Source organism: Littorina saxatilis, linkage group LG3 (assembly GCF_037325665.1).
Source record: "Littorina saxatilis isolate snail1 linkage group LG3, US_GU_Lsax_2.0, whole genome shotgun sequence".
In the NCBI taxonomy this organism is placed as follows: Eukaryota; Metazoa; Mollusca; class Gastropoda; order Littorinimorpha; family Littorinidae; genus Littorina; species Littorina saxatilis.
The window spans coordinates 31,686,693-31,713,758 of record NC_090247.1 but is presented as its reverse complement, the minus strand read 5'-3'; the positions used below and the strand labels follow the sequence as shown (position 1 = coordinate 31,713,758).

At 38.9% G+C, this 27,066-nt stretch overlaps 1 protein-coding gene across 1 annotated transcript; it reads left to right on the top strand.

Moving 5' to 3' along the window:
- Positions 1-942: 942 nt before the first annotated feature.
- Positions 943-27,066, top strand: LOC138962147 (S-adenosylmethionine decarboxylase proenzyme-like). Its single transcript, XM_070333864.1, has 11 exons — positions 943-1,104; positions 3,226-3,312; positions 5,178-5,304; positions 5,748-5,822; positions 8,205-8,232; positions 9,201-9,243; positions 12,136-12,190; positions 14,279-14,452; positions 15,038-15,112; positions 15,815-15,895; positions 16,834-27,066. Exons 1-11 carry the CDS (start codon positions 995-997, stop codon positions 17,017-17,019), a joined length of 1,041 nt encoding a protein of 346 aa, XP_070189965.1. The 5' UTR covers positions 943-994; the 3' UTR covers positions 17,020-27,066.

The following is a 27,066-nucleotide window of genomic DNA, read 5'->3' as shown; positions in this document are numbered from 1 at the left end:
ATGTCACTGAGTTTCTTGAGTGAAGGAAATTGGTGGTGAACTTTGTTGGACTGATTTCACCCCCAAAATCGATTCCTTCCAAGACGTGCACCGGAGTGGTTACGTTCCTTGTATGAGATTGAAAGGATTTTGTTTTAAAGCAAATTTCCAAGTTAAAATACCTTTTTTTTTTTTTTTTTTTTTTTTGGGGGGGGGGGGGGGGGGGACGAGTTTGACCGGCCCCATGACTTTGAACTGAGTCAAGTTGGTGTCAAGTACCTCCGGCCACGGTACTGAAGTTCATCTGCCCCTGGTAGGCCTATTTTAGTGAGAAACTGATCATCATTACTTGACTTCAAGTCAGTGTGGACAGTAACTTGTGACGAGCTGATGATCGGAGAAAGAAAATAAAGGGCAGAAGTAGAAGAAAAAAAATAGAATGGACTCAAACGAGCCACTGCACCAAACAGGAATATTGATGCAACGTAAATGAGCATGCTATTGCATTCACTGTAGTTTGACACCGTGCACGGTGCAACACACTGTCACTGATGGCTTCATTAGAACAAAACCTCGGTTAATCGGCTTTTGTCTTACGTCTGATTAATGCGTTACGCAGCGTGACTCGGAAGGCCCCGCTTCAGCACTTCGCAACCGCCACAGACTACTACGAATACTACAACCTGCTGGTTAATCAATGTATCGATTGACAGTACAACAGCGCAGTTTGACCTCGGGTTTGATGCCCGCCAATGTCACGCCTCCCCCCCAAAAATTCAATAAGTTGAAGAAAGATGTTGTAAAAAGATAATAATGTTGAAGAAGAACCAAAGTTTGGACACTTTCAGATCTTGTCTAATGAAAAACTAGGCAAATGCGTTACTGAATTGCTGAAAACCTACGAACTATTTCGTGTGCGTGTGTTTGTAGATTCTTCCGCGCACTTGCTCAATATCGATGCAGTCTACTTCGGTCACTCATTCGCAGCTGTGGCAGCGGTAGAGTAGCAACGAAAATGGCTTCTGTGGATAGCCACCAGCATTTCTTCGAAGGAACGGAAAAACTGCTCGAGGTTTGGTTCAAGTCATCTGAAGGTCGCGATCTTGATCTTCGTACAGTGCAGAAGTAAGCAGCCAATGTGTACGCTCTGTGCGAATCGTGTTCGGAGTATGCATGCTAAGCTTACCGGCGTTTTGTTTTGGCAAACCAAGATCGAGTCTCCTCCGTAGAATCTTCCTTTTTACTGTGTTTCTGTTTTTCCCCAAGGCTGTTTTGACATTCTGCCAAAGACATGATAAGAAAGCATCATTACGGCTCTGGGTGTCTGTGTTACATATTTGTTACGTAATAGATGTTACGTAATAGATGCGTTTTAACGTTGAAACGTACAACATTGGTTGCGAAGTCATGTGGCCTGAAGGTTTGGGACAGCCAAGCGAAGGGCGGATTATTCGATTGACAAATAATTATTGTGTGGCATTCGAGACTTTTGAGAACGAATGCGTTGCTGATACTGTTCTCTGTGAATTTGATTTTAAGAAATAGTGTACTGTTATTACTTGGATTAAAATTTACCAATAAAACATGACAGCATTGTATTTGAAACAGTGCACGGGACAAATCCCAGGAAGATGAAAAGACATGTATGTTTGATTGTAAGACTATAGGTTGTTAAAATCTGGTATAGTCAGGGTTTTAGGGGGGGGGGGGGGGGTGTGGAGGGGGGTGTGTTGGACTTTTCCTCAAACAACTTTTTTTTTTCATATTCAGTTAGTGGCCTTGATTCTTTTCCAGATGATAATTTTTGTTTAAATCTAAAACTATTATCATATTGAGGGTTGTTGTTTGCATACTTGGGCAGCGATTCTCGACCTCATATTGGGGGCTGGCGGGCAATTAGACATATGTGGATGCCATGTGGATAAAACTGAATTAATTAAAAGAGGCATTCCCTGGATGTGCTAAAGAAAACCGCCCAGACAATGTTTAAAGACAGCAAATATCTGAGAGCCATTTCAGCCTTTGACTTGCCCGCCAAGGGAGGATAGGCATGAATTGCGACATCAAAAGACACGACCTCAATTGAACAAGGAGTGGGTCTTTTGAATTAATCAGTCACATATTATGAGGACATGGGTCATGAGCATTAGGTTTTCCTTTGCTCATATTTGTACCCACAATGATGCCGCTTTAGTAGCCTGTGATACACAGGGCTGTAATTAAATGAGAGGTATACATCATCAGCTGAGCAAATTGAAGTATTGTTGAAGTAAAAGTACTAAATCTAAGTGAAATGTCATTACAGTTCACAAAAAGTGACATTGCCGTGCTTGCGCTATTGTCGGCATACTGTCCTGAATTAACCCTGTGAAAGTAACGTCACATGTACTGAAAGAATTTTGAGCAGCTGTTTTGAATTTGAGATTCACTCAGCGGGAGAGTGAACACGGGACTAAATCAGGTTATTGCCCTTAGGCCAAAAAAATAGGGTCGGTAGGTCGGGATTGTTTTTTTTTGTTTGTTTTTTTTTCCCCAAAAAACATATTTTTACGTTATTTTTCCAAAAAAACAAGATTTTTTTTTTTTCCAAATGCCAAAAAAAAGTCTAGGGTCGCGCGAAAAAACTAGGGTCGGTCGGGTTACAGTAAACAGACCTTTTTTTTTTTTTTGCCTTATTGTTAAATAAAGATAAGAAGAGTACAGTTTTGTGAATTTATTTTTTTCAAACCAATTAAGATTCCGAATCTCCCCCCCCCCAAACAAAAAAAACAACAAAAAAAACCCTTGAACAAACAACAACAACAAATTATTGGGAGGGGAAAGAGTTTCGAAAAAAAGTATAAGTAAAACAACTATCACTGAGTGAGTCTGTGCTAGCCACTGCAGCAAGATTTTAAACGTTACAATAAGGATCCTTTAACACACCAGGACAGTTCAAGACTCAAGACTCAAAATGTTTACTGTCCTCATAAAAACAAGGAAAATTGCCTTACAGTGTCAGGCGATCACAGACATAAAAACATCACATGTATTAAGAATTAAACGATTGCACTTAAAACTAATAACTCTAGCCCGCTTCATATTTGCTGTAAACTTAGAATTAGAATTGCATTAAAACACATGTAAACAATTGGCTTTTGATATTATGCTATGTGGCAAATGAAATCATTGTTTTTGATAATCCTCTACATTGTGTATTGCTTTTTACATGCATGTAAATTGTAATGGTGTGTTTTGTTTGCACAGATCAGACTGGGACAAGCTCCTGGAGCTAGTGAAATGTGAGATCATCAGTGTTGCCTCCAGTCCTGAGATGGATGCCTATGTTCTCAGGTAACTCTCGCTTGTTTTGAATGTGTTTCTTTTTGTGTGTGTGGATACATCATACAGAATAACTCTCTTTTTAGACCCACAACTTAGGACTCTTCCCAATTTAAGGTCCCCCATTTTTACATTTAGTCAAGTTTTGACTAAATGTTATAACGTAGAGGGGGGAATCGAGACGAGGGTTGTGATGTGTGTGTGTCTGTCTGTGTGTGTGTGTAGAGCGTTTCAGACCAAACTACTGGACCGATCTTTATGAAATTTGACATCCCCGGACCTTTTTTTCGATAAATACCTTTGATGACGTCATATATTTTTGTAAAAGTTGAGGCGGCACTGTCACACCCTCATTTTTCAATCAAATTGATTGAAATTTTGGCCAAGCAATCTTCGACGAAGGCCGGACTTCGGTATTGCATTTCAGCTTGGTGGCTTAAAAATTAATTAATGACTCATTAAAAATCTGAAAATTGTATAAAAAATTTTTTTTTTTTAAAACGATCCAAATTTACGTTTATCTTATTCTTCATCATTTTCTGATTCCAAAAACATATAAATATGTTATATTCGGATTAAAAACAAGATCTGAAAATTAAAAATATTAAAATTATTATTAAAATAAAATTTCCGAAATCGATTTAAAAACAATTTCATCTTATTCCTTGTGGGTTCCTGATTCCAAAAACATATAGATGTGATATGTTTGGATTAAAAACACGCTCAGAAAGTTAAAAAGAATAGAGATAGAGAAAAGCGTGCTATCCTTCTCAGCGCAACTACTACCCCGCTCTTCTTGTCACTTTCACTGCCTTTGCATCGAGCGTTGTACTGACGATGCTACGAGTATACGCTCTTGCTGTAAAAATGCAGTGAGTTCAGTTTCATTCTGTTAGTTCGACAGCTTGACTAAATGTTGTATTTTCGCCTTACGCGACTTGTTTGACTTTGTGCTCATAGGCTCTGTGAATAGACGAACTCTGTCGGGATGTATGAGTTGTGAAAGAGAAGAGTGTCAATACTCTTGCTTTTAGTGAGGCAAGCTTTCCACACATGCTCTTGGTCTACGACAAACCTCTTGCTAGTGACTGGCCAGTATTGTGTCACGTGGGAAAGTTTTACTCAATGAAAGCTAGAGTATTGAGGTCTAACGAATGACGTCTCACAACGTGCGTGGTCGTCCTTGGCGGTCAAGAAAGCCGCCGCGATCATTGCGCAGACGACACTTCTAGACCGCCAATATTTTGTGTGCGCATCACGTGCTCCACATAAATCGGCCGGAAACGAAGCAATTGGGAAACCTGGATACACTCTGTAACAACCCATACAAATCCCAACAGAGTTATTTCCAAACATCGTCTGTTTGCCATCTATTTCAAGACCCTCTCCCTTTGGTGATCTTAAAAGGTGGTGATACTGTATTGCATTATCTTTTTGATTGGGGAAGGTTAAAGGCACACTCCTTCTCGTTAGAACAGATTGGCTCACCATCTCAGATCTGGCCAGGCGTTTAACCATGGCTCAGTACGAACACTTCATTTTCCCTTTTTGTAATTTATCAAAATACATGGTTCCAGTGCTTTTTGAATGTCCTTACATTCTAAGTCATTTTCAGTGCCCTTGTCTTTCAGTAAACTGTCCCTGCAACTTCCATGGACCTCCATGAAGATGAAATCATCAGTTTCAAATATATGTTCTTTGTGAAAACAGTGTTTTGAGTTCGATCGTAGTCACAAGCAGTACCAGCGCAATGTCTGATGTTTGTTGTCTGCTATTCAAGGGAGAGGAATTTCTTGATGTGAAATGTCTTCTTGAATTTTGTCTTTATTTTTAACGGGAAGAATTGTGTAATATCATTGCTGACATATTTGTTTCAGTGAGAGCAGCATGTTTGTGACCCAAGACCGGTACATTCTCAAGACCTGTGGAACAACCACACTTCTCTACTGTGTAGAGCCACTTCTCAAGCTGGTCAAGGATAAAGTTGGTTTTGACGTAGTTGGGGTAGGTGCCTTCCTTTATCTGTACCATGGTCCATGTACACGTACCAATGGTTATGCAAGCAGTTTTCTGAATTCTATTAAAAAAAAGTATCACACAAAGCACAGGCGCTCAAAAATGTGTTATCCATCCTGTGTTCTATACTACTACAGTGGAATTCCCCCCTTTTTACGACTTTAAATATTGTACTCACAATGTAGAGAGTAGGAGAGAGAGAGGGCGCGTGAGACCTTGTCATTTACAGCAAGGGTTTCATTGTGTGAAAAATTGGGATGGTGCATGGTTATGAATATGATAATGTGTGTTGTGTGCCTTGAATTAGTAACTAAGTCCGTTTTATGGATTTGTTAATTTTTTTAATTTTTTATCTTGAAACCATTTTTATTTTATGGGGAAAGCAGATATGCTTCAATAAATGAGTGGTTTCTTTTCTGTGTTTTTTACAGGACATTTTCTATTCGAGAAAGAACTTTTCCCGACCAGAACTTCAACATGGGGTGCACCAGAACTTTGAGAATGAGGTGAGATTTGTAACCTTAACAAGAGGCGAAGCCTTCAAGGCTCACGTAAGAAATCGACAAACAGTAACACAAACTCAATCACTCCGTCACACACACACACACACACACGGCACACACACACACACACACACACACACACACACACACACACACACACACACACACACACACACACACAGTAAGCATAGGTGAAACTGTGCAAGAAAGCGAGACCCTGGATCTGCCAAGTAGTCTCGGCCCGCTCACAATAAGAATGACCGAGACTTTCAGTAATTCCTTTGCGTGACGTCTAACCCTCTTACGTCATAATGTGACGTCTTCAAATAGTTTCTATCACACACGTCGAACACTTTTGACCGAGACTGACGTAATCCATAGACTCGGAAATGTTAAAGTTTCTATCACACACACACACACACACACACACGCACAGACAGACAAAGTTTATCATCGCATAGGCTACACTTACGTGAGCCAAAAACCTGTTTTACATTTGAGACAGTGACAAAAGGTCGTTTTTACTGAAATTTGAGTATGCAAAAAGGGATGTGAAAAATGGTTTTACTTCTTTTCAAGATCTTCTGCAAACACATATTCTCAAGCTTAGCTCAGCTTAGTCCTCTTCACACAAGGTTTATTAAAAAGAAAACACACGCCTGTTATTGCACTTTTGTGCTTAGATTACAATACAATACAAAAGAGAAATTACATTGTGGCTGAAACACATAAAAACATTGCTTGTTTGAGATCATAGCAGTTCACCAGTTGTCATAAACACACAGTAGAATTTTAGTTGGCAAATATTCGGTTAACAAATTAGAAGTTTAATAAATTGTTGATTAGCATTTTTCATCATCAACTGAAAGAAAACCTCTTTGTCGGAAAATATGGGAGCAATCCTTAAAACAAGGTAGAATTCTGCTTAGCAAATGTTCTGTCCACGAATTCTGCGCTCAAATAATGATTGTGGGTGTAAGGGCAGTATTGGCGTTAACCGGTAATTAACGGTATTTTACTGATTGAAATGAGCAAATGCTGGGAATATAAATGGCTGCCGGTATGACCTACCGGTTGATGTTTGCACTACCGTTTTTTTCACTCGTAAAGCAACAAAACAGTACTCTGAGTTGGACTCTTACTGGTTCCAATGACCAGCCTACCGTTTTTGTGTGTGGACGGTTTGCATCGTAAAAATCCGCGTACCGTTTAAAAATATACTAGCGCCATCACTGAAGGGATAGCAACAACAAATGGTGCCGTTTGTTTGCAGATCTATGCATTAATCTGAATAATGGCAGATGCCATTTGTTTGCAGATCTATGCATTAATCTGAGTAATGTCAGACAAAGAGAACTATACTATGCTAAATTATTATTGTGACAAATTTTGTTCCCGAACTAAAACATTCTTTCCAGTGTCGTTTCATTCTAACTTTCTATGCTATTTATTGATTTAAGGCACACAAGTTGGCTATCCGGCACACTTTTCGGGTCAAAGATTTGTTGCCAGGGGTAACGTGACTGCTGCTTTAAAAACGGTACCCCATACATTGATCTGACAAAAACGTAAAGCACTAATTGAAAAATCAATGAAAATTCAGAATTGGTACAATTTGGCAGCTTTTACATACGAAGTGAAAGTCTAATCTATTATTTATCCAGAACAGGTTGAATTGAACGTTCACACTGTTTTCCAGGGACAGCGATTTTTGCTGAGTGTCTCTCAGAACACACTGGGTTCACGCATTGTTTGGCATTAGCCATTACTGTAGGACTAAAATCACCCCAAAAATATAGCCAAATTAGATTGCCTTAAACGGCATAGAAAGTTTAAATAAAATAACAGGGAATGAGTGCTTTAGTTGGGGGATAAAAGTTGTCACAATTTGTTTGTGCACAGTTTATTACTATTAGGTTTTTAAACATGAAAAAAAGCCATGTTATTATTGTGTGACAGCTGCAAACTGTATTGATAAAAATTGCCATGGATGCATGCATTTGTTGCAATGATGTGGTACAATGAAAGCAACTGGTTCACGTAAACAAAAATGATGATTATTATAGTGTAAGTTACTGTAACACTAACAGCTTATATGTGAAATATTTATTAGAATGAGTTCAGTTATAATGAAAAGATTCACTAATGAAAAAAGTTTTTGTTTTTATTCATGTCTCTTTGTCAAAGCAGCATAAAAGTGCTTGTTATGTTCAGCTCATGCAATTACTGTTTCATGATATTAAATTCCTTTAGCATCACAATTTTGTGAGTGGCTGGAACTGCGCATTTGTTCATTTTAGATGGGCGTTCATTAACTAAATGGCATGAGTGTGTATGCATTTGAAATATTACCTGAAATAATTTTGTTGACTTTTGTGTGCACAGGTGCAAGAGTTGGACAAAATCTTCCCAAGTAAGTATAGAACAAGTTGCTTCAATGCAGTATGAAGGCTGTTGTAGGTAAAGACTAAAGTGCATAGCTTCCACCTTTTAGTTTCAGTGTAGTATTTATGGTAAGGGTGCAGTGGCAGATGAGAGAGAAATAATACAAGCAACTAAAAACACTCAAACAAATGAACACAAACAAGTTAATTATTAATGTTGCTGCTCTTGGCCACTTTGGTGACATTTATTTTTAACATACCTATAGTTTTCATATATTCTTAGGCTTACCAACTATTTAAATCTATAAAGTGGAGGTAATAAAGCAAACAGATCCAGAAAGCCAGTAAGCTGAATATAAATTGGTGTACGTTTTGGCGGCTGCACTGGGAGTAACCACAGCTGCCAACCCTCCCGGATTTTCCGGGAATCTCCTGAATTGTACAACTTCTCCCTGCTCATATTCAAGACTAAACGGTCCCCCTGGACCCCCTGGCTCCTGGATTTTGACTTCAGGAGGTTGGCAGCTATGAGTAACTGTCTGTGAAGCGCCAAACAATGATAGCACAAATTGTAGTTTTCATACATGGGTAGGCATTGCTACATGCAAACATATTCATGTTTTATGAAAAAGGATGCAGGGTTAAAAAGAAGAGACTCTGTGCAATTAACTTTCCCTGTGCTGTATAATGTGTTGTGTTAGTAAGTGTTGGTTATAAAAAAAAAACAGGACAAACAAAAAGGATAAGTTTAGGCTAATGTTGAACATTACTGCGAAAAGATTTGCCTTTATCTAATTTGTGTGTGGTAATGAGAACAACTATACATGTAAGGTATCAAGTGCTCGTCAGTCATTTTGGGAGTTGTCATCTCAGCTGTTACACGTTTTGTTTGTTTTTCATCTTTTTTTGTGCTTATTTGTCTGATTGATGTTATTCTATCTTTTTTGTATGTAAGATGAATAAAACATGGTATATTATTTTTGTTTGTTTGTTATAGATGGCTCTGCCTACACACTGGGCCGAATCAACAGAGACTGCTGGTAAGTACACATCTAAGGGGCTGTACTCCTGGCATCATTTGATACTTTTGTTTTCTACAGTGGATGAGATTTGACAGCCCTGAAAAATGTAAAGTTATGACAATTCTGTTCTGTACCATACGTTAATGTCTGCAGAATACTGTTGTAAATATTGCTACCTTTCAAAATAAACTGTTTGTATATGGCCAAGAATCTGTCAAGGAGTCTAGAAAGTGTTACAATTTTTAGACTTTTTTAAACCTCTTTAATGTTACATGAATAAACATCTCGGTACTCCTGTCCTTCAATTGCAGTATTTTATTTACTGTAAAGTGTTCGGTTTATCAAATATTTGCAGATAAAGCACAGATGATTGTATGTTACATTTACACCATAACATAATTTTAAGGTGCTGTCATTTTCTTACGTTCAGCTTTAGGCAACTGTTTCACTATCCAATGGCTTGATTGCTGAATGTAGAGTTGATCTGTAGTAAAGCAACACTTGAAAAAAATTGCTCCTGCCTCAATATAAGCAAAATCATTTATCCGTTAGTTGCTTTACACCAAAGCTCAGAATCAAGGATACAATTCAACATTTACCTATTTACACTGTTTTTAAAACAATGAAATTCTCTATGGAAGTGCAGAAAAGGTTCCAGTAAATGTTCATGTCATTTGTTTTGAAAACCTTAACCTCAGTCATCAGGTTATTTCGTAATTTGAAAAAAAGCACGGTCACCGGTGTAAAAATTATTATCAAATCACCCTCTTTAAATATTATTACACTTTTTTTGTTTGCAGTTTTGCAAGTTACAACCAAGAAATCATAACAAATCCTTTTCACGATAGAATAGTCAGGTTGGTACTCCACTACTGTACCAAATGTTCATTTTACCCATGAACTGTATGTTACTTTACACCAAACAGCAAGTACAAGGTACTGAATTTGCATTTAATGGGCTATGCTCACCTCAGTTAAACAGTATTTCTAACTTGTTTGTTCTAAGCTACCTGTCTCAAGTCAAAATAAAGGGTTAAATTAATGGTTGTGCCTTTTTGGTTGTGTGTACATCTTTACACAAAAGGATGGTGTAAAGTAACATACAGAAGGCTCCGAAGATCTGCAGGTCCATTTGAAGGGTAATTTCTCTTTTATTTAGCTCATAAACCCCGAACAGACTGTTATGTGTTGTTTTTAGCATTATTATGTGCTGCATATGGTCTCAGTAAAAAAAACCAAGGTGATGTATGTTACTTTACACCAAAATGCCCTAACAGTGGTCCTTCTGAGGTAAATTTTGTCATTCAGTGTACTTGTTTTCATGTTGAAACAAAGGTTTGGTCTTGCTGGTTGTTCTTAAGCACTGATAAGTTATCTTCTGTCTCTAAAACAAATTCATTGTCATTTTCAAGTATTCTCAGTATGTATGTTACATTTACACCCTTGTCAGAAGGCCTCACTTAAGTCACTCTACAAGCCAACAGGTGCAAGCACTAGGTATCCTGTGACTACCAGGTGTCTGAGGTATAAGAAAACACACACTTTTGTGTATTATGGCATTATTTAAAGACTGACAAAACTTGTTTGGGCAAGTAGGTAAAATTTCATTTACACCAAACGCATATTTTTAACTTAGAAGGACAATTAAATTACATCAAAAACAACTTTTTCGCTCAATATCTTTAAAATTACAATCGTCCTATCTAATGACCTTCCTCTGCAATGATTTTTAAGTAAGTTTGACCAGAAACATTTTTTTTTAAGATAGTTTCCCTTTTTTCATGATTATTTACACCAAATGTAACGTACAGACCAGCTAAAAAAAGAACGCTCAAAATCCAAAACCTATTTTCAGATCGAACTTTTAATAATCTAACATGTTTCTCCATCCATTTCTGGACCTATTAAAAATTAGATTGAGATGATACCCTTACCAGTAACTTGGTTATTCATTGCACAATGTACCATGCGTTTCGCGTAACGCCTTGTGTGCCAAAAAAGGTGCTTTTTTTTCTTGAACAAAGTCAGTTTTCTCAGCATCCAGGCGACTGACAGACATAAATTTGGTATGGATAGAATCTGCATGAGGAATACTTCATAACTGTATTGTTTATATTGTAGTCATTTAAAAACAGAACAAAATACAAAAAGATAAAAGTATACAGAACAGGATTTTTGCATTTGGACACCTTGACAGATTCTTGACCATATATATACATTTTTACATTTAGTCAAGTTTTGACTAGATGTTTTAATATAGACAGGGAGACGAGGGTGGTGGTGTGTGTGTGTAGAGCTATTCTCAGAAAAATACTGGACCTATTTTCATGAACCTTAACATGAGAGTTCCTGCAAATGATATCCCCAGAATTAAAGCATTTTGGGGGATAAATGTCTTTGGTGACGTCGTATCCAGTTTTCTGTAAAAGTTGAGGTAGCACTGTCACACCTTCATTTTTCGATCAAATTGATGAACATTTTGGTCAAGCAATCTTCTACAAAGCCCAGATTATGGGTTTACATTTCAGCTTGGAAGCTTTGAAATTAATTAATGAGTTTGGTCATTAAAAAATCTGAAAATTCGAATTAAAATTAATCGATCCAAAAAGGATTTCATCTTATTCTTTATTATTTCCTGATTCCAAAAATATATAGATATGTTATGTCTAAAAACAAGCTCAAAAGTAAAAACAAGAATAAGGAAAAGCGCAGTTTCCTGTTAAGCGCTCTACGCTACTGCACTATGCTGGCTTGTCACTTCAAGCGATCAGTGGCTGGTGCAGTGCATTTAATTTCATTCTGTGAGATTGTCAGATAGACTTAATGTATTACTTTCTCTTAATGCGACTTGTTTTTCATTAACGTATTCAACATGATTTTTGGTATCTCTAATTTTTGTTTTTATGGCAGGTATCTTTACACACTGGAGGATGAGGGAGTGACCCAGCCTGACCAGACGTTTGAGGTAAGAAATGTTTTTGCCTTTATGACATCAAGATAACTTTTCACAGGATTCAAGTAAGGCTTTAATATTCGATTGGTTGAACATTGGATTTCTTTGAGCCGTATGACGTCAGTGTCTGACTAAAACGCTTATTGTGATGGCTGTCCTAGACTTCAAAAGATGTGTGTATGCATTCAATTGTTTGAAAGAAATAAGAACAACAGAATTGTAACTAAATTGTAAGGGAGTATGTAGAGACTGAGCTTACTTTGTGTTGTACACAGGTAACCAAGACTTTTTATTGGGTGTTGTTTAGCTGCTGATGTGGGACTTGTGCCCAGAGACTTCAAAGGATGTGCATGTATGTGCGTTCAATTGTACAAAAAATAGAGTTCTAACTAAAATGTAAGGCATTATGGAGAAAAGTTAGGCTGACTTCATGTTGTACACAGTAACCAAAAGTTTTTATTGTGTGTTGTTCAGCTGCAATTGTGGGACAAGTGCCCGGGCAGAGACTTTAAAGGGCAGCTGTCGGGTTGCCTGGTCTCAAAAATGCGCGGAGTCGCGTGCAAAAACGCGTTTAAGAGTTTTCCGAGTTGATTCAACTAAAGACTGTTGATTTGGTCCAGAAGAAGACACTTTCATCATTAGTTTGAAACCATTAAAATGCGTGAAACTTTCTGCTAGTTCTCACAATCCGCAAAAAAACGAAGCAGTTGGCAGGCCGAAACGACTCAAAATCCGTGACCGACAACTCTGTCAGCACAAGAAAGACGCCGCAGCGTTAGCCTTTCTGTGACGTCACTCGAGGAAGCCGATAAGGCCGCTGTGAAGTTTACAGTACAATGTAGACTACAGCTGGACATCTGTAATGCTGTACGCGTGATTGATTCTTGCACAAAGTAAAATATTAGGATGGTGGTATCTTCTCAAGACCCACGTTCCCATTTTCTCTTCTTTGATTTGACCGGCTGCAACCTTTACAAGTCATTTCTAAAGTGGTTCACATGCTGTTGCTACTCCTCCAGTCCACCCGGTTAAACCATAAAGTTGCTCAACCACAGACCCTCGTGTCCCTTGTCAGCAGACACTGTACACTTATGAAGAAGGTCCGCTTGAGGTGTCACACCAATTACCGTGTACGTGTGAGGTACTGAATTCAAGACAAAAGCCAACTCTGTCGGTGGGAAAATCTAGGAAAGAGATGATGATAATACATCTTCAGTTACTCACTCAAGTAGATAGACGAGATAAGATAAAGGGAAGAGAGACGGAGACAAAGATGAAACAGTGGATCTAGTGTGGAAAATGGGGGAGGGGGGTTCGGCCGCAAAAAATCAAAGATGAATTTGTCAAACTGTGTTTGTGATGGTTAGTGTGTGTGTGTGTGTGTGTGTGTGTGTGTGTGTGTGTGTGTGTGTGTGATAACACATATGTGTGTGTGTGTCTGTGTATATGTGTGATAACACGTGTTTGTGTGTGTGTGTTTGTGTTCCTCGACGCGTGACAATATCTGCCAATAAGTTGAACAAAAACAGGGTTCAAGTGGAACAAAAGCAGGAGGGGGACGGAAGACATGTTATGAACTCCGTTTTTTACTGCGAAATTTTGGCCTGGGAGAAGTCACCCCATCCTAAGTTTCTCTTCACCTACCCGTGAAGTATGCTTGAGGGCTTGACTAGACAACCCGATTGCGCCCATTACACGGCATAAAGAGAGCACCGTTCAACCCGGCCGATTCCGCGGCTGACGTCACGCGTCCAAGGGAAGTAATTTTCGAGCGGGCTGCATTGACTCGGCCAAGAATGCAAACTTTCTTTGATTAAAGACATTGTAGCATGTCTAAAGTCTTCGGACTTGTGTTATCAAGCTGTCAAAATCACCAAGTAACTTTTAAGTATAGTTTCAGTTACATGATAACTCATTCTAAGGAACAGATTTTGAGAGCCACAACCCGACAGCTGCCCTTTAAAAGGATGTGTGTGTGTGTGTGCGTTCAAAATAGCGTTTTAAGTTTAACTACATGTAGAATGTAAGGCACTATGGAGAGAAGTTCAGCGGACTTTATTTTCTAAACAGCTAACCAACACTTTTTAATTTGTTGTTTAGCTGTTGATGTGGGACATGTGCCCAGAGAAGATGAAGATCTTCACACAGGAGATGTGCAAGGACGGCAGGGACGCCTCGGAGAAATCTGGCATCGTCGACATCATCCACGGCATGAAGATGGACGACTTTCTCTTTGAACCATGCGGATACTCCATGAATGGTCTGCTACCTGATGTAAGTGTTGTACAGTGGAGCCCCCATTTTAAGACTTTCAAAAAAATCTAAAACAATCAGGTTTTACAAAGGAGGGAATCTTTACCTGGAGGTAAATTTACAGAGGTTATGAACGGAATATCAGAAAAATCAAGATCTTGCAACGATGGAAGTCTTAAATTGGGAGCCATAACATGGGGGTTGTACTGCATTTTTTACTGGAAAGCCAAGCTTGTCAGGTAGTTAAAAGCTTTATCATTGTATACATTGGAGCATACAACTACTGGGAGTGTGACCACTGGCAACTTTATAAGTGGTCAGGTAGACGGCTGGGTGTCGGAGAAATAAATGTCAAAGTTATGAACAGACACTTGTTATGCTGTTGTCAGGCACTGAGGCAGTTGGCCGAGTGTAAGAGGAAAATAAATGTTAACGTTTAGAACGAATACTGTCATCTTGTTGTGTCGGTAAATACAAAATGTTCAAGCAGAGTTGTTGTACATCACACACATGCTTTGGTGGTGTTGTAAATAATGTTTGCAAATACTGGGGTTTCTTCAATTTTTTATGTCTGGTCGTTCATATTTATAATTTCGCATATTTCAGGGTTGCTACATCACTATCCATGTGACACCAGAGCCCCACTGCAGCTATGTCAGCTTTGAAAGCAATGTTCCACAGGTATGTGTGTGTGTGTGTGTTAGAGTGTGCACAAAAAAACCTTTCCACAAGTGCAACCATCCATCTACACAATCCACTTTATGCGCCGTGACCAACAATTGCATCACTTTTTATCCATCAAACCTGTGCAAGAAATACGTCATAATATGCATGCAAATGAATGTGAGCAAACCCCAATCAACAATTAAACATTCAGAAATAATGCTAATGTTAGTTTCTAGTATGATTGACATCTATAGGGAAAATTGCTGCAAAGAAAGTATAAAAATTGATTGATGGTCAGCGCATATATGAAGACGTAATGATGTTTGCATGAGATTATGCAGGGAACATTTTCATCAGCATGTGTATTTGTAAGCTTACTCGGTTATTTTTTCACATATTTATGTCTTGTATAGATATATATCATAAATATGGGGTTAACTTGAGTTGGCTAATATTTTTGATATTGTAAAGTTCAGCATTATTAATGGTTTTGCCTTCATTATTTATAGAGATAGAAGTTGCATGGAGGGTCAGCTTGAGTTGCTTAGACTGTTGTTATAATTTTCAGCGTTACCTTCAGGTTTTTTTTGTCGTAGATTGTAATTTTATCGTGATTTCAGGAGCGGATGGAGCGTGACCCTGATAGATTTTTGACATTGTAATTTTCAGCGTTACCCATAATTATTATTGTAATTTTCCACATTGTGATGATCTCAGGAGACGTACAATGATCTGATCGAGAAAGTGCTGGACGTCTTTCGCCCTGGCAAGTTCCTCATGACCATCTTTGCCAACAAGGTGAGTGTTTGTACAGTGGAACCCCCCTCTTAAGACCTTAAAGAATCTGAGAAAATAGGTCTTAAAAAGGAGGGTCTTAAAATGGTGGTACCAGGCACTGTCATCTGTCCATATGATTGACAAATTCTGGATAAAAAAATCTGTTCGTTTCTTTAGTAGGCTTTGTGAGAGTTGCGCCACTTTGTTACATTTACCAAGCAAATAATTGCTACGCTCAGACGAACAGTAACAAGCATGCAACCGTGTCCCTCTTTGTAGGGAGTTCTGGTACTCATTTCTGCTTTTCACAGTGTGTTGGCAGTCAAAATAGTATATGGGTCAGACAAAAATGCTGTCCACATGGGCATAATTATGTTCCTGCTGTTATTTGGGAAGGGAAATAACTGCAGTCTGAGTCTTGCCTGTAGGATGTAGGGTTTGACTGGTGGACTTACCTGCCTTAGCAAGGGGTTGATGTTGAGAACACAGAGTATGTGTTAACGCTAGCTTGGAAAAGACCAATGCTTACCCTGAGCTAAAAGTGGGAATTTATTTCTCACAAGAAGTAAATAGAAGTAGCCTTCTTTCCAGTACATGCCACACCTGAGACTGTGTGTCTCTCACAAAGCGTAGCATGAGGGAGTAAAACGTGTGTGTACATGTTCAGAAAAGTAATGTGAGCAGAGTGACAGATAAGTCTTGAAAATGTCAAAATGTTTTTATGCTTTGTAAATATACCAATTCATTTAAAGAGCGGTTTATGTTTCTTGCATTAAGGAAAGGATGTAGAGAACAACAACAAAATCTGATGTCGTGTCAATCCAGCTCTGGCCTTAAATACTTACTCGCTGATGCCACTTGGCAAAGAGATAGCCAAGGATTGTGCAACTATGGTATGCGCTCATGAATGAATCTCGGTTTCCTTTACCCACAGTCTGTGTCGTTTTTCCATCAACCAGGCTTCCATCGCACGCGACACTCACAAGACTCTGGAGACCCAGGAGAACATCAAGGGGTACCGCCGCAGCGACCACCAGCTGTGCTGCTTCAAGAACTACACCCTCACCTACAACCAGTACGCCAAGAGCTCTGCCAAGTCGCAGAGATCCACCACCACCGGCCAGTTCGCCCGCCCCGTCATTTAGGAGATTGCGTGCAGGGGTCTCACGAAAGGGCTTGCCGCAAGAAAAGAGAATGGGACGCTTTCGCCGACAACACAGAGAGTTTTTGATTTATTTGACGTGTGTGTTTTTTGTTCCGTTGTCGCCGGCGAAGCGTCTGGCAAGCCCCAGAGGCCTACCTGCACACCCAATGTGACCTGGGAAGGGTCCACAGCGTTGCTGCGGAGTTGGTTCGAATCCCTCTTGTTTTTTTCGTATCGTTTGTTTGTCCTGTCCGTCTTTGTGTGGAGATCGGGGAAAGGGAGGAGGAAGCACAAGGTCATGTGCTGCTACACCATTCGAAAACCTAGATAATTAAGCCTGGAGGCGAGAGCAAAGAATGCTGGTCCAAATTCACGGAAACGTCCGTTTCCTTCTATTCCCTCTTGTTTTAGAGGTGATGCTGTATCAGCGTCATGATGGGGTAGCTATGGTCAAGTCTCCGCTGGGACGTTGTCGGTCAAATCCAGTGGAGAAAGGTTGTGATTCTCAGTCTTGGTCCTTGTGTAACGAGGTTGCTTGAGAGTTTGAGAATCTCCTGAGGGTTCTGTAGTCGGTAACAGCGTGTGCTGCTGTGGTAGAGAACAGTCGAGTTTTAAGTGTTCCTGCTTGTTGTGCAATATGAGTGGCTTTAATGTAGTCCCTTGCTGAAGCTTGATGTTATATGCTCTTGTATAAAAGATAGCCTGTCAGGGAGTGGGAAAACCAATCGCTGCAGTTGGCTTTATTAGAGAAGCATTAGTTCTAGTGATGAACTGTTGCTTCAACATGAAAATGAGTTTGGAGTTCTGCTGCAAATGAAAACATGTGCATAGCAAATGGGGTTTGGGAATAAGTGCAAAACAGTTAATACATTTTTAATTGCTCATCAGTAGCCTTTGGAATGGTACTGAAGAAACCATGGGGTTACGCTGCTTTAAGTAATTTACGTTGGTTAATGCAAAACAAGACCTGTTTTGCGCAGCAGTATAGTTAGACTATGGAGGGCACTTTAAAAGTGAAATATTTACACAGCATTTTATAATGAGAGCCACCCCCGCAAGTCTAACAAAAATGTATGTATTACGTATGGGGAATAGGGGTTGACTATATTAACGTGTACTGAATGATCATGACAAAAAAAGAAGAATTGCGAGACAGTTGGATCCTCTCATATTGCACAAAAGGGGGAACACATGAACTTCTAGCCGAGGATGACATGGTACAAGTAGAAAGTACATAGCGAATAGAGCTCGGATTTGGTTATGATTAGAAATACTGTAATAGAGAGATTACTCACTCAAGCCTGAAAGTGAAACACTTTTGAAAATCCAGTAATTCATGCTTAATTCGAAAAGTGTCGTCGGCCGAGTCAGTCACAAAATGCAGGCTAAAATATGTTAGACGTGAGGACACCAGGTCAAGACTCTGTGGTGTCACGATGCTTTTCGTTTTGACATCCCATGGAAACTACGATTTCTGGCTTGAAATTCCAAGTAAAACCAAGGACATAGTGAGCGATCTCTCTTTTACAGTAAATCTGAAATGATCATGTTTACGGAACCTGCTTCCCTTGACCCTTTTTGAGTCACTACTGACGAACACTGCTATTAACACACATGGCAGTTGGTTTTGCTGTCAGCGCTGCAGCAAAATAATTTTGGAGGAGAAATATATCTGTTGGCCTTTTTCATTGTCTTTTACCCCATAGACTCAGAATGTTGATGAGCATGTGTTTGCTTGAATACTCAGCTGATGAGAAAACAGCCTGCATTTGGTATTTATGTGCTTACCAAAGATGGAAGTTTTTTTCAGTATTTCTGAGCGCCAAAAGGCGGTGTCATGGTTTCCGATGGTGATTTTGGTGTGTGGAGGAGGAGTCCCGATTTGTTTGTTGTGTTGTGTATGTTTTGCTTGTGTGAATTATTACACATGGCATTAAACGGTGTTCATGAAAAATGGACACTTCGAGCCCGTACAGAAAAGGATATTATTGAGGTTTTTGTTTCACAAGCTTGATTTTATTATTTTGGTTCAGATTCTGTTCAATTTGCTTTTACTGCAAAGGCAAGGACAGTGAAGCGTGTCAACAGAATTAGAAAAAGAAGAAGAATGTGATTAATTTTTACCATGGGCTATAGATTTACTTAAGGGGAATGTTTGGTTTGTTTCCCAGTTTTATGAGAGGCCTTACCTTTCGAGAAATGCTTTTGCATAATTATTTCTCAGATGTTACCATCAGCTATATTTGGCCCATTGCTCAGAATTCTTACAAGGGCTAATGGTTTTGTAGATTCATGGGTTTTTTTCTGAAAAAGGAAACGTTCGGGAAAGGTTTGGCCTGACCCTCTTTCTCAAATTGTACCATGCACTATGGCCATAGAAAAAAAAACTAGCCAATTTCTACAAAATGAATAAAGGCCATTGATACGTTTTTTTTGTTTGTTCTTTTGTTTTTGTTCTCAAATTATAATTGAGGGTGAAGGTGAGGTACACAGCTGTTTAATTAAAGAATCCTTTCATTTTCAACTAAATTTCAGATACCCTACTTTCGGGGTCATAAGGCGCGACTTTTTTCCTCGAGTTTGACCCCTGCGTCTTGTATAACGAAGCGCCTAATCCGTGTATGAAATACGAAAAAAATCAAAGAGACCGCCTGAGTACCAGTCAAACAACTTGTGATAATGCATGTTTCAGCTACTAGGTACTACCCTGGCCAAGTTTCCTCTCAAGACATCAAAGAGACCGCCCCATAGGTTAAACAGGGTCACTGACCCCGGTGCAGGAAGTGTTTCCTCTCTCAGATCTATGACAGGGGAACCACCTCTCATAGCAAAAACTGGGTCATTGACCCCTGGGAAGAAGGTCAGTGTCTAAACAAGGCAACCCAGCTATCACAATGGACCTGCCTTTGATCTCGCCGCACACACAGAGCACACATATTTCCACTCTGTATTCTTCCTTTGATGTGCGGCTTATTTTCATTCTTCGACCGTTTGTTACCGGTATACTTTTTTAATTTTGGTGCGCCCTATCGGCCCCCTGCGCCCAATGGGTGACTGGATTACAATTTTGTTTAAAAAGAGGGGGGTGCGCCTTATGCGCTGTAGCGCCTTGTAACCCGGAAAGTACGGTACTGTTATTTTGTAATTGTGAAAAGTAACTTGAATGAAAGCACGTTTTTCTGTTTATTTAATGTTTTAAAAACAGATTTTGATAACTGATCTTGTGGTGGTTGTAATAAGTTGATCCACAGTTCTAAGTTTAAGATTCTTATGGGCAAAGTGCAGACCTGCCTACCCTTACGATTTGGGCGTAATTTACTACGATTTTTATTCCAAACTACGCCACTACGCTTTCCGCGATGGAAATACAATTTTTAAGAAACCAAAAGTACGATTTTTCCGCATGAGACATTGGAGAGTCTGGTCCTCCTGAAATCAAGATCAGGAACCTTCGGCACCAGGCAGTACAGCCAAGCAGAATTTGGCAGATTTAAGTCATGCTATTACAAGTCTTTGAAAAAGCCCTCTACCTCCAAATAAACTCTATGCTCATTCAGCAAACTCTTGATTACACTAATGGTGGAGCGCTGGTTATGTGCGAGGCTGATTATTTTGGATGTGTGACCACATGACGTATTTTGCTTTCGTCATCCTAGATTGTTTCACTAATCAGTGTAGTTTCCCAGTGCTGTGTTCTAGGGTCGTTTTGATTGACTTCACAATTTGAGAAAATCAATGACATTTTATTTTTGCGAAGCAACTGAATATGAACAGAAAGTGTGCAGAAGAATGTTTGTGTCCTGCAAGACTTTATGAACAACTATTTCTCCGTTGGGAGAAAAATGAGGATGTCTACAGGCAAGGTAGTGTCATATTCTTTATTTTGGGTTCTCCTTTTAGTCACACCCAACGATGGCCGTTACTTTTGGCAACGAAAAACTACTCTTTCTACCACCAGATTACTCTTTTTGGCTGGGCTCATTACTCCTTGTAATTTTTTGGGTAGGCAGGTCTGAAAGTGATATAACTGTGTATAACTAAATTCACACTGCTGGGTTTTACTCTGCGCTAAACACATATGGCAAAATTGTTCATGAAGAAGACTGCTAAGTTTTGTACAGAAGCGGTATTGTTGCATGTTATTGCAGGGACACAGTTCAAGAATCTTTAGTGTACCAGGGGTGGGACTTTTCCGCGGATTTCCACGGACAGAACTTACGAATTCCGCTGGGGTAATCTATTTTTCCGCGTCCCGTTTCATCACAGTATCTATAACTTGTTGACTGAATGATATGAAGAGAAGTGAAGATGGAACAGAACACTGGAGGCTTGAGAGTTACATTGTGCCGACTGAAAACTCCTGATAACTAATAGTCATTTTGAGCTTCAATGCATTGGGGCGTCACTTGGATCATACTATTGCCAGTATTGGATTATGGATACCTTGTATATTACGTTAGTATGCACCATTACAATGTTACCATTGTGTGAAAGTGGGTTTTTTTTTTTTTTTAAGGGGGGGTGGGTGAGAAGAATGTCTTTTTTACCTGATCCCAACGAGTTGAATTTTAGTCTCAAAATGCACCAGATTGCACAGATTTTAATGTACCATTTATCAAAATTTTGGGCAAACCCCCCTAGAAAAAAAGATTTTCCTCGTTTTTCATCACAAGAGAGTCCCACCCCTGGTGTACGTTTAAGCAGTATGCTTTTGTTGAGCAACTAGTGCAAAAACATTTCATGGAAGTTCATAGCATTGCTTGTCTGTTGACATTTTCTTGTCCAACTGTATCCATTAATGTCCATCGAATCATTCATTAATATAGAGCAAATTCATCGGTATAGCGCAAATTTGAGACTCTACAAGGTACAATGATTCCAACCATGTGAATGGAGTTCTCTGTCTGTTTCTTTTTCGTAATATGACGATTACTGTTCATAGTTCATTACAAACTCTGCAATTTATTAATTTCACCAACTGCACAGAGTTATCTGTCTGTAGACAGTTTCTCTTCATAATTTCAGGATTTTCTCTTATCCTCCATCAATAGAGTGCCAACTTTTGACACTTCAATATGTCAGCAATGTACTGCACAGAGTTATCTTTCCGAGACAGTTTTGCTGTCATGTATTCACTACTGTTTGTCATTCATTGATAAAGTGCAAATTCTCGACACTACATTGCATCTTATCAACTGTGTAGCGTACTTCTATGTGGACAGTTTCCCTGTCATTGTTTTGACTAGTGTTATTGATACAGTGCAAACTGGTGAGTTTACAATAGCAAGACTTACAACTGCACGAAATTACTGGTCTGTAAACAGTTTCCATGTCATGATGTTATTAACTACTGTTCAGTGTTCATCAATACAGTGCAAACTCTTGACTACTGTTCATCATTCATCAGTAGAGTGCTAACTCTTAAGTCTACAATAGACTTACCAAGTGTGTAGAGATGGTAGTATGTAGACCGTTTTTCTTTCATAATGTGTCTACTCCTGTTGGTCATTTATTAATTATTACTGGAGAATGATCTCTCGACCCTTTTTGTGTGTGTCAGACCCGTATTCTGCTGCAGTGTAGATATTGGTGAAAATGTACATGCATTTTAGCACTAGCTGCTTTCACAGTGTGACATGTCTTTCAGTGTGTCCATTCCTAAGTAACAACACGATGACGTACTTTGTTGTTGTCAAATGGTTTTACTTGTATGGTTCTTCAATGCACTGCCTGTTAAAATCACCCGTGCCCAGAGCTAGAATCAAAATAAACAACGGGCCACAATGGTTTGGAGATTCATGTTCCCAAAGATAGTACTGTGTTGGAAATTTGTTAGAAAGACCTTTTTCATGATGTGCATATTAATTTGGTTTTTCTTTTGCGGTTGCCTTTTTGAGGTTTTACAAATTTATTTCAATACTGAAAAATATTTTCTTTGTGTATGTGGAAAATGCTGGCCTAATCCAACTTTGAATACTGTCAATTGATGCATGATAGAACATTTTCTGACTTGCTCTTGTAATTGAATTTATGAGATGATTCATGGTTGGAGGTGACTATCATTGACTGAATACTACATGCTTTTTCGTGTCGTGTGACCCAAGTACAAAAAGATTCCTCAAGTGATAACATTTTTGGTGAAGAACTGTATGGACATTATTTTTACCCAGAGATGTGTTTTTGTAGGCTAGGGAAATTCACATGCATGAATGTGCGATTCCATTTTTATACGATAACATCAGTGGGGATATCGCCATGTAACAAGAACACTGAACAAAGCAGAAACAGGAACGCATAATTCCATCTGTGCCTGAAAGTATAAGCAGGAAATCATCCATCAGTGTTAAATGATTTTTGCCTTGGACCGGGGAGTAACTGATCTGTTAATGCCATTCCGGTACCTGTGAACACGAGAAGATATCGTCAATGGCACACACCACTTTCAAAAGCTTTTCTCATTTGCGTTTAAAATGTCATACACCATTTTCGAAAGCTTTTCTTGTGTTTTCATTTTCATCGAATGAAATCATACTTTTACATCATCACATGCACACAACACTTTTGTACCTGGACTGTTCAAGCTGGATTAAGTGTGTTCTTAATGATCATGCCTTGATTATCAATCGTGATTTTTTCCCCAGCATTTTCAAATTCCAGAGATCATTCTTGACGCCCCCAGATAGCACATTGAAATGTTTTATTCTTCTTTGATAAATGCACATGAAAAGGCTTTTTGATCTGAACAGTATTTTATAGGCATGTGTTGGAAACGTTAACTTCATGTTGAACATCATCACCCTAGACTCACAGCTGTTGATGTGCCTTGTGGTATTCATGTAGGCTTTACTCTACATTACTGTACTGTGCTTGCAGACTTTTCTACAATCCAAATGTTGAATTTGGATGCTGTCAGTGTTAGTCGAACTTTGGTGTTAGGTATTTGTACAAGATGCAGCCTTGTAAAATAATTTTCAGACGAGAACATGTAAATAGGTTACTTTTGTAGTTCGATCTGTGAGACTGCTTGTTTGGGAGATAAAGCAGCCGCAAACCCAGTAATGATCAGGCATGATATTGCGCCCCCCCAACTGACCGGTTTCAGGCTTTTTCAAAGATCTGGAGATAACTTGACACCAAAACATTGCACCAGATTGCATGATTTTTTTCTTCTTCAAAATGCCAGGGGAGGGGGGGATGCTTTCAGGCCTTTTACAATTTCATGATCTCATACTTGATGATTCATGCTTTGAAAGCCCTAAACGTTAGGTTGACAACTTGGGATCTTTTTCATGCATATGACTGTGTCCAGGCACCAACAATAGAGTCTGCACAGAAAGTTGTGCAGTCTTGTGGCTTAACATGGCAGCTGCTGAGTTTTTGTACCACGGTTTTATATGAACTTTCCTCTCTCTCTCTCTTTTTTTAATTTTTTTTAGACAATCAGAGCATCCAAGTAGAACTGTTTTGAACTTGAATGAACATGATCACTAATGGGCATGATATTTTTCTGCCAATCAGTGGACCTTGAGCATTTTCAAAGCTCTGTGATATATAGAGAGGTCATTCTTGAGGTCCCCAGATGGCAGGACTTTACATCAATGAATTTCTTTTTTGAGCTTTCAGACAAAAAAATTTTTTAAGCTCATGACAGATTAAGCACCACAAGAGAAGTTACTTTTCAACTGTTAATTGTATGGTTACTTGGGTAAGAAACAGGATTTTTCTAAAGGTGACCTGCGAGAAGAATCTGACAAGTGTGAAGAGAAAGTGTGTGTTGTTGCGACACGGTTGTGGTTGAGAATTGTGTAGCCTCTGTTCACATGTTACAGTTACACATTGTTACAGTTTTACGGAGTTCAATGTTGTTACTGTCTTCCATTCACGTATGGTATTAGACCTGGAAATCGCACAATTGACCAGCTACACGCTGTGTTGTATTTGTCTTCTTTGAAGAGCTGGGATTTTGCCTTTTTACTTTTTGCTTGTGTCAAGTCTAAACCAGAGACCTTGATTCTTGTTTTTGGCAAAAGCTGCATGGTACTGTTATAGCACTGGAATATTTCGTTAACTATTGTGTACCACCACCGGCAGTTTAACTCATTGGTCTTGTACTGGAAATCTTGTAAACTCTTGTATTCTGTGAGCAGTATATTCATCCATCTTGCACATGCTGAGAAGATGCTTTCAGCTGTGATTTAGTAGACACAGGTGGTGGAATTGTTACTGCATATTATGTTATCATTGCTGGATGTTTCCACTGCATATGTTATTGTCAGTGGACGTTACCTACCTCCCGCGGGTTAGGGGGAGTCCCATATTGGTTGGGACGAGAAAGAATTTACCCGATGCTCCCCAGCATGTCGTAAGAGGCGACTAACGGATTCTGTTTCTCCTTTTACCCTTGTTAAGTGTTTCTTGTATAGAATATAGTCAATTTTTGTAAAGATTTTAGTCAAGCAGTATGTAAGAAATGTTAAGTCCTTTGTACTGGAAACTTGCATTCTCCCAGTAAGGTAATATATTGTACTACGTTGCAAGCCCCTGGTGCAAATTTTTGATTAGTGCTTTTGTGAACAAGAAACAATTGACAAGTGGCTCTATCCCATCTCCCCCCTTTCCCCGTCGCGATATAACCTTCGTGGTTGAAAACGACGTTAAACACCAAATAAAGAAAAGAACGTTACCTATTCTATTCTGATTAACTCCGACACTGGTCAGGGATGGCCAAATCTCAAAATTTAAACTAGCTAGGCCGGTACATACCACGGTTGCTGCATCTGCAGTGTTCATAAGTTACGCTTTGAGACTAGATAGCACAACCAGAAGATTTGCATAGGACCAGAAGTTTCACTGGCGAGCCGGACGAGTTGCCAGGCGGTTTTTACTAGCCCGGTGAATTTTTTCCTCGCCCCTGACAATCGGGTGGAAGATTTGGCCATCCCTGCAGGTGTATGCTTGACTGCTCCCTGCCGAAGAAGGAAAGTGAGTGAAGGGTTGACTTTTACTATGCGTTGCTCCTGACTGGCAGCTGTACGTACATGCCCTGCTCCCTCTTCCCTCGGTGAGTTTCGAAGAAGAAGTGTAGTGATGATTGTTATGAAATGTGAGCTGTTGTTCTTTTTCTATCTTTTTGTACCTCCTATTGTGGTGATAGCACAGAAAGTAAGGCAGCAGAAATTGTTGACTGATTGACGTAAACACAGCATTGAGATGCGAGCCCTTTACATGCTTTAAACAAAAAATGTTACAGTGGGTTTTATTTAATGTTGTTAATTAGCAAAGAAGAACGTTAGATAGAGCATGTTCTTTTCAAAATAGCAGCATGTTCATAAAAAGACTTGAATCGCATTAACCATTTGGTTGTGCTACTTTTTTAAGACCCACATATTCATGCTTGTTTTGGGGTATTGTTAAAAACATGGTTACAAAAGTAACGTATCTTGTTTTGGATAGAAATGGCATTTTCTTTGAAATTAACAAAGTTTTGATAATCAGAAATGTTTCTGCTTTGGAATTCTCTCCTTTTCATTTTAAATTTCACCTTGACCTAATCCAAAATGTTTAAACAAGAAGCATGTATATTTAAACTGCCAACAAGTATATTTTAATAATTTACTAGTTATTACAATTTTTATATCTCAATCAATTGTTCTTTGTGGTTGATAACTCGCTAAATGTACCCGACATATTCAGCATATTATTCATAGAAAATTATGTTTAACCGAGAGGCATTGATTATCTGGACGCATTTGGCATAATCTTTTGTTTGTAGCATTATCATTTATTTCACTTTTTTTTTTTAGCACTTTTAAACTTTTGTTGACAATATATTTGAGCTTTTTGTTTCTGCAATATGTTTGGCTTAAACTGTTTATATTCATTTAAGGTTACATTTCTTGGGGGGGATATGATTTTTCTCTGAAATGGTGTATCATTGAATATTTTTTCTCCAGACAATTCCTATTAAATTTTATGGGCAAGAAAAAAGACAGAAGCTGTGTGAATTTAAAGTGGAAGTGATTTTGTCAATAAACAGCTTTGTATTTCA

Coding starts and splice junctions, on each gene's coding strand:
- LOC138962147 (XM_070333864.1), top strand. CDS start 995: ATGGCTTCTGTGGATAGCCACCAGCATTTCTTCGAAGGAACGGAAAAA. Junction 3,313..5,177: donor ATGGATGCCTATGTTCTCAG/GTAACTCTCGCT, acceptor TATTTGTTTCAG/TGAGAGCAGCATGTTTGTGA. Junction 5,823..8,204: donor ACCAGAACTTTGAGAATGAG/GTGAGATTTGTA, acceptor TTGTGTGCACAG/GTGCAAGAGTTGGACAAAAT.